The sequence below is a fragment of the Eumetopias jubatus genome, unplaced genomic scaffold (genome assembly GCF_037043125.1).
Source record: "Eumetopias jubatus isolate StellerSeaLion01/CBP00866 unplaced genomic scaffold, mEumJub1_p1.0 scaffold_4, whole genome shotgun sequence".
NCBI classification, from domain to species: Eukaryota; Metazoa; Chordata; class Mammalia; order Carnivora; family Otariidae; genus Eumetopias; species Eumetopias jubatus.
In genome coordinates this window covers 117,523,377-117,531,860 of record NW_028274810.1, presented here as the reverse complement: position 1 = coordinate 117,531,860, position 8,484 = coordinate 117,523,377, and the positions used below count along the sequence as shown (strand labels likewise).

The 8,484-nt window shown below is 47.6% G+C and overlaps 1 protein-coding gene across 1 annotated transcript in view; it reads right to left on the bottom strand.

Moving 5' to 3' along the window:
• Positions 1-621: 621 nt before the first annotated feature.
• The window catches only part of KCNQ3 (potassium voltage-gated channel subfamily Q member 3), a 286,685-nt gene continuing 278,822 nt past the window's right edge, over positions 622-8,484 (bottom strand). The window contains exons 12-15 of the mRNA XM_028105670.2: positions 7,406-7,537; positions 4,643-4,741; positions 2,866-2,950; positions 622-1,356 (exon numbers count right to left, since the gene is read on the bottom strand). Coding sequence (XP_027961471.1) covers positions 622-1,356; positions 2,866-2,950; positions 4,643-4,741; positions 7,406-7,537 — 1,051 coding nt within the window. The remainder of the gene's footprint in view (positions 1,357-2,865; positions 2,951-4,642; positions 4,742-7,405; positions 7,538-8,484) is intronic.

The window sequence follows — 8,484 nt, the reverse complement described above, 5'->3', positions numbered from 1 at the left end:
GTGAGTTCCCCTCGAGAGCTTTTAGATGGTTTGGAGAGTTTTTCCCGAAAAAAAATTTCAAAAAAATTTGTGGTTTTGGATAGGTGATGACCGTCTTGTTCCTTTCCTAGTGTTTTAGCTCAGTTGGCCCCCTCTTTGATACGTAATGCATTTTTGTTCAAACTATTTGCCTACTCTAGAATAATTACTGGTCTGTTTTTACACAAAGGGGCGGTGGTTCGAGAAAGAACTTAAACTACATTCCCTGCTTAACCAAACCAAAACCCAAAGCAGCCAACCAAATGGACAGATAGCACAGCTCGTCAATAATTTCTCCCCATCCTGGTCCAATCATGATTTAAAGTAAGAACAGCAGAAAAATGTGTATCCTAGAAGAGATTAGCGGTACCATTTATATATTGTAAAGTCATGCAAACCATGCTTAAAAGGAAGCGGCTTCACTGTGGTGACCTGGGGAGGAGGAAGGCCGTGAAAAGCCCCTGCCCGGGTGGGGGGCCGCCACACACATGCATGTGTTTGATGCAGCCACTGGTGATCTCACGGTCAAGTGTCGGGTGTGAGAGCAAGTGAGCTATACACAGTCTGTCTACATTACAAGGAGGACTCAGCCCACGACCCCTTCTAAATGGGCTTGTTGGGAGGGGTCCATATTGAATCAGAAATCCCGTCCCCTGTGGATGAAAGAGGCATGGAGCCACTGGGGGTGAAGGGGTCCGTATCCGTGTCTGTCTCACCCTCGGCGAGGTAACGTTTCTCCCTCATCCAGCTCGACCCCCCACTCGGGCCAAACACGTAATCGTCTCTGTCTTGGGAGATGCTGAAGCCACTTGGAGACCGCTCCAGCTCCTCATGATTGACCGACATCAGGGACAGAGGCGTGTCACTGTCCCGCGTGATGCTCCGTCTCTGCCGGGGGGAGACCCGGTCCGAGCAGGGGCCGTGCAGTTCAGCCTGGGAATGGTAGCTCACTCGAGAGTCGAGAAGAGTCAAGATCGGCAGGACGGTGGGCCTTTCTGCATATGTCGCTGCTGAGGTGGAAAGCGTCGCTTGAACCTTTCCAGAACTGGGTCCTCCTCGGGGCGGGTTCACCGGGTCATGGGCAAAAAACCCATAGGGGCCGACTTTGTCGAGGGGCAGCTGGTGGAAGCTGTAAGGGGCCTCGGGGGGACCCGCCTCGGAATAGTTGCAGATGATGGTTTTTAGATCCGAATCTCTGTTGTCCTCTAGCTTCTCCACCTCTGCGGGCGAGGAGGTCCCCTTGGTCGGGTAGTATTCCGTGACGTGCACCTGCAGCCTTTCCATGTGCTGCAGGTGCATATCCACCAGGAAGTCCAGTTTCTTCCCCATGTCGTGAACCTGGGGAGATACAAGGAAGTGGGCGTCACTGCTTTTCCAGGGTGGGGGTGGCTCTTTCCATTCCAGAGGAAATACCACGGGAAAGCAGGAGGGTTCCTGCAAACCATCATCTTAACAACAACGGATTATTTCATGCTTCTTAACTTGGAGCCCCGCACATGGATTCGTGCTAATCTAGAAACAACCTGGCAAGGGCTTTCTGGGAAGCGGAAGTTGGGACCCAAGAAGGGGTCTGAAGACAAGTGGTACCCCAGGAGGAGGTGGCTTTGCTGCTGCCATTTGGGTCAAAGAGTGAGAGTTCTTAATTTGCAACTATTCGCTTACACAGAAGCCTGCGGGTGGTTAGTGTCTGTCCCTCCCACGGGCTGTGTAAGCCTCCTCGACACAAGGGCAGTGGGGAGCAGGAACTGTGCCTCTTAGAACTGGAGGTCCTAGCTAGGGGCCTTGGAGTGGGAGCTGCACTTGGGTAAGCAGTATCTGCTCCAACCTGCAAAACCTGGGAACTGACTTAATCTTTGTGAGTGCAATCACACAAGTGCGTGTGCGTGTGTGTGTGTGTGTGTGTGTGCATGCGTGCGTGTGTGGTGTTCCCTCCACGACGATTCACAACTCCCCAGAAGGCACTGCAGGCAGGGAGTGCACCTCCTCTTCTAGGTCAGGCCAGGTAGCACAGTACCATGTAGAGGTTGGGACAGTATTCAAGCCTTAACAGTAACTAATACTTAGAGCACTTAGTAAGTCCCTGGCTCTGCTTGATGCCCCTTAAAGATGTTGACTCATTTAATTTCCCACTAGCCCTGGGAGGTGAAGACTATGATTATCTCTCTTTTAGAGGTGAGGAAACCGAGGCAGAGAGAGAAAATAGTTTGTCAGAGGTCACAGAGCTGGGAAATGGAAGGGCTGAGATTAAAATTAAAATTTTAAAATGAAAAAGGATATTCTTGATATGCCACGAAAGAGTAATCCTTCAAATTTCCTCTTGCCTCTCTCGCACAGACCCAATGTGGCGTCATGAATAAAATAAGGGGCCTGGTAGGGATCCTCGTGGAACCAGAGCCTGCCCTGCTCCAGGCCCCTTCGTGTGGGCCATCCACTGACCTGGACTCTGAGGCATGGAGGACTAGGGACACAGAAAATGTGGCAAAGGACACTAACATTTCTTCAGGGAGCAGCACCTCGAGGCACGTGCGAAGAGCAGCTATGTCTATCAAGTGTCTGTTGTGAGCCAGCAACTATCCCACACGATTCACGGGTGCCAACTCATTCAGTCCTCATAGTCACCTTATGAGGTATTAGAATCCCCATCTTACAGATGAGGACACTGAGGCTCAGGACAATGAATGAAATTGCATGTGGTCGCAAGTACATGCTAACTCGGGATGTAATTTCCACATCCTTTTTCTGAGTGGTAGAGACTCCACTCTGTTATCTCCCTAGGGGGAAGAAAATGACATTTGAATGCAAATGTTCTATGGCTTGTTTTTTTGGTGAGGGAAAGGAGAGACCTACCTGTCTTTCGACTTTCACGAACTTCCCCATCATGCTTTGGTCTTCAGTTTCCGATGCGGGTGCTCTGGCTACATATGGTTCATTCCTAGGAAAGAGCCAATGAGTCTGTAAGATCGTTGTACGTATTTGTGCTTCTCCAGGCTGTCTCAGCGGAGGGGGCCACGGTCCCTGGAGCTATCACCCCCATGCTCACGCTTATGCAGTCTGGAAGAGGCCCACTCAGCTCTGGAGACACGAGCAAGTCAGGAAAGGGTAGTGTTCTCCTGCCTTCAGCACTGGGGTCTTACTTACTCTTCCCTGCAGCGATAGTTGAAGCCAAATACTTAGCTGTTTTTAGGAGGCTTTGGGCCAAAGTTAATAAAGCACCTCACTGTGTCTAGAGGGTTCGGCCTTTAAATCACACCTGTTAGACTGCTTCTTAGACAGAAGAAGAAGAGAGAGAGAGCTTCTACTCTAAGTGTGTGGGCGTAGGCTGGGTGGGGCTGGGGTGGGGGTTGGCTGATCTCTGAAATTCTGTACGGTGGGTATATCTCATCTGTTTCATTTGGTTAAGGCAGGGAAATAGATGCAGGATCTGGAAAATGGTGCAAAAGAGGCTGCTGGTGGGGAATGGGATTGAGATGGTTCCTTGGTGGTTCAGGTTATGTTCAAAGTAGAAGAGAACCTGCAGGGAGCCTGGCTATTGCTCAAAACCATCGTGCCAGGCACTTTGGGGGTAGTTGGTTTTCCCTTTCAGAGCCGCCTGACTCCTGCTCCGTCCCTGGCCCGTCTCCGGCTGAGCGGTCTTGAATTAAAGCAGACATGGCCCGTGCACTCATTCCAGCCCACCAGTGTTTTCCTTAGCTTGCACAGAGTTTTAAAAACATTTCAAAACTAAGGAATTTCATATGACAACTGGATATTCAGTTTTTCTTGAAAAGTTAGACTCTCTGGAACCAGAGGGTATCGATTCCTAAAATTAGCAGCAGCAGAGCAGAGGCACGAAGATCTCCTTTAGTTGGTGCACGTGCCCTCCAGGACCCCCAGGGTCCACCACTCCTTATTCCATCCCCCGTACTGAGGCTGAAGGTCAGATGCCTTTACATCATCCCACTTATGCCCTTGCTTCGTTTATAGTATGCAACCTTATCGCTATAAGGTTCGTGGGAGTTCTTTCTTAAGCCTGACTCCCTTTACTCATCCGTGCTCCCTGCCCTGAAGACCTCTGCGAGTAAAGAAGGTATAAATTTGGGCCGTGGACTTTCTTCAGGACTGCTCCTGGTCCATCAGTGACTGTACAAGGAACATTTCCAAACACTGTGTGGGGAGAGCAAGACTGCCCCGGTGAGGGACAGAGTTCTCTGCCTGTGACCATGCTGTCGGAGGCCTGACACCTGACTTCCTTCTCTGTGAGGGCGTTCGGTCAGCGCAGGTAAAATGATGCAGGAAAGGCCAAATGGCCTCAACTGTGCTCACACGAGTTATTTTCTATGTTCCAATAAACTCGCGGGGCTCCTCTTCTTTTATAACACGTTGAGGGTTATGTTTATTTTCAATAACCACAGAAGCAATGTCACCCACATGGTCTGGGAAGAGGGGCAGTAAGTCTTTAGTACAGAAACCTTGCAAATATCCCTAAACCGGAATAAGCTTCAAGCTCTTTTCTTCATTTTATTGAGAAGAATGGCCACCTCCCCGCACCCTCCCACCCTGCCGCCCCCCCACCGTAAAGGAAGCGAACTGAGATATGGGAATAGGGTCGGACCATGCAGCCTCGTTCCACGTCCCCACGCCCCACCTGGGTGACTGCTGGGATGGGTAGGTGAATGCTGCCCCTCTCTGAGACTTCTTATGTTTTGGGGTAGATGGAGGTCCAGGGGTGAAAATCATGTCTATTCTGAAAGAGACACACAAGGAGGGGATTACATTACAAAGAGCTTTACCGGTAAAGAGAGGAAAGCAATTCCTTCTCTTTTCTCTTTAGCCAGGCAGGGTTTGAGATAATATAAGAGAAGGGAAAGGTGGGGGGAGAGGAGGAGGGAGACAGAGGGAGTGAAGGAGACAGAGAATTTATAATGTCCACATATTACTATTATTATTATTATTATTGTGCAGTAGTAACGAGCATATCTCCCCACCCCAGGGCAGAGAGGCAGCTAAACCAGAGACAGGATGAAGGTCACATCTTGTTGGGTCTTTAGGAAATGTCACGTGTGCCGCAAGCCTATCTGGTGGTCCAGCGTTTTTATTCTTTCCCCAAACATCTAATTAGGGAGTTTTCTTGTACAGCCCTAGGCTTCATTTTCAGCTGTGCAGATCTTTGCTGCTCTTCAGGCTTGCTGGCCATTGAGGGGATGGCTCCGCACCCACTCCTGCACCTTGCTTCCATTTTTGCATGAGGCGCCAGCTCGCCATCCATTTCGCCCCGAGCACAACCGGAGACAGATGCCCCCACTGCGCTGCAGGACTGGGCGGGGTGTGGGGCAACCCTGAAGGCTCATTAAAGGCCCAGGACCATTAAGACCATGCACTCAAAAGTAGCCATGGGTCACTCTGTTTCTCTGCAGACCTGGTTGTTCCTCCACTAACGCCACCATATATTCAATCACCCTTCCTTTCTCTCAGGCCTACCACCCTAACAGCATGGCTGGGGATACGCAACTCGCTATCCAGGTGGTCAACCTCCAGCCATAACTCTTTGAAATACATGTGCCTAATAAACACTGAAAGAAATGACAGCAGGAAGGTCCACTTTGGGAGCATTAAGATGGGCCAATAATTTTGACTGGGTATGTCCTAGACATCATGCTCCCTCCACTGCTAAGAGAGCCATATTTGCATCAGTAACAACATGGTTAGGCTCAGAACTTGTTTGCACATCCATTTGTGAAGCTGGCTTTGAGCACCAACTGTGTGCCTGCCACTGTGCTCGGTTGCAGTTGATATTCCATTTATGGTTAAGTCAAGGTCACAAATAAGTGTTCCTCCAACCCAACATCATGGTTAACTTCCTACTCATTCAATCTGATGGTCCTGTTCACTCTGCAGGACACCCCGGCAGGGAAACGTGATTCAGATGAGGAAACCAAGGTCCAGATAGGACTTGACTTGTGTCCACTTGCAATCTCACACAGGCCAGAGGATGAGCCCCATTGTAGGGCTTTGGTTTCCCAGTGTCAGTTCTGTGTCTTGACCCCATATTGCCCTTTGGTTTTTTAAAATGGTTTTTTGTTTTAAGAGGAAATTTTTGCAATTCATTAAAGATTTGATCAATTTAGAAAGTGGAAAAAAATCACACATGGACTCATCACTTCAGTATAGTCACTGCAATCCCTTGGGGGAAGACCTACTGCTTTTCTGCAGGTTCCCTATGTGGGAGTGCATGTGTATATTTCTAAATAAACATATGTGCCTGTGTTTTTGCAATCCTACTGTATGTATATATTATTAATATCACAAGACTGATGCAGAGACTATATAGGAACATAATCATTTGTATACATTTAAATATATGGATATATACAGGTGCAATTATGTATATAAATGTCTGACTATATTATTAGTAATCATATTGTGCATACATATATTCAATGATCACATAGTTTTTTTGTCTCATTGTATACATTTTTTTTAGAGAGAGAGAGAGAGAGTGTGAAGGAAGTGGGGGAGGAGCAGAGGGCGAGGGAGAGAATCTTAAGCAGGCTCCATGCTCAGTGCAGAGCCTGATGCAGGGCTTGATCCCACGACCTTGAGATCATGACCTGAGCCGAAATCAAGAGTCAGATGCTGAAGCGACTGAGCCACCCAGATGCCTCTCATTATATACACTGTCATTTGATGGTTGCATAACTTTTTAATGAGATTAGGAACATTTTTTTCTTAATCGCTATTTATATAATTGAGGAAGCGGAATATGGTGCATCAGACAGAACAGGAGCTGGGCAGCCAACTGGATCTGGTGTGACTTCCAGCTCTGCCACTGATTAATTTTGGGTAACTCCACTGCTCCTTGTGCTTAGGTTTTGTCATCTGTAAGAGGACATCCACAATGTGATACCTCATGAGGTTATAAAGGATTAGACATACATATGTAGAGCACCCAGGTGCTCAACAAAAACGGTCGCAATTATCAGGTGAGTATTGATACTGTTTCCATATTTTCACGATTATAAATAATACCTGATGGACATTTTTTTATACGGTGAAAAATTTATATTTAGAATTGGACATTTGGACTCAGTTGATCATCAGCTCTATCTGATTGGCAACATTCAAAGCATCACAGTCAGGGGCTAGTCAAACATACGCCTTTTCTCCATGAGGACTGATCAAGGTGTTGACCTTGGCTAAGGTCAATGTCATAGAGCTTCTTCACAGCCTGTTTGGTGCTTGTTGGCCTTCACAGCCACAATGCTTGATGAACGTTTTTGTTCTTAAAGTTGCTCCCCAGCACTCTGGACCATTTCTGAATGGCTTTCACCCTGAACTCTAGCTAGATTCCTCAAGCTTCAGTTCCTTCATGGTCAGGAGAGCAGAGTTCCTCCAGATGCAACTGTCTTACCTGGTCTGAAGGTACTTTATCCTGGAAAGCATGTCGAGATGTCCTGCAGAATACTGCTCAATCACATCCTTCACGTCGTAAGGCCTCAAAGTCTCCTTAAATTTTTTTTTATAGAGACGGAATTGTAGAATTCTGCAAGGCGAAGTAGAGACATGTGTGCTTCATGAGTAGAGAGTAAAGGAAGCTATAATTCAAGCCTAGCAAACTCAGAGGCAGGCAAAGCAAAGAACCAAAGAGAAAATGACTTGACGGGGGTGGGGAGGGAGGTTTCACCCCATGGTCCTGGTTCCACCCCTCCAAACCACACAGAGTTAGGCTGGTTGGTACCTCTCCTTCATGACTCCCTCCCTTCAATCATTTGAATAATAATAAAATCATAGTCACAATAAGAGCTAATACTTATTGGGTATTCATTTCAGGTCAGACATGGAGCTAAGTGTTTTAGGAACAATCTGCTAACAGATCAACTTGTAGATTATAAGACTGTGGCCCAGAGAGCTCCAGATCTTCCCAGGGCCACCTGGCTAATAATGTCAGAGCTGTCCTCAAACCCAGGTTTGTATGCTGACAAGGCCCACGCTCTTAATCACTGTGTCACACTGTTTTCTATTTGAGGACAGCTGACATAGTTCTTCCTCAACAGACTCTTTAATTATTTGGCTTGTGAGTGCTAGAAAAGAGAAACGAGCTTCTGTTCCCTGAGTTTTCTCAGCTTCTTAATAAAGGGGGCACCCAGAACTCAGAGATGCCAAAGCCTCACCTCCATCTTCCTGGGAATCAATAAAGGCACCCCAGATGGCTAATGTTCCTTAAAAACCCCATCATGGGGTCAACCCCCATTGAGCATGGTGTCAGTTAAAATCCCTAATCATAGGCTAGTGCTGGGAAACACAGCTTAGCTCAGAGCTTCCCTTCTACTTGTGAGGGTCTCTTTCCCTAGTGCATTCAGAGTTCATTTTGTTTGTCACAGCCCAGGTCCAGCATCTCAACACTATTTTGGCTTATTGATTATGCCATCCAATTCATGTGCCATCCTTTCCAACTGGGTGCCATTTTATAAGCCTGCCCTTGACGCAGCT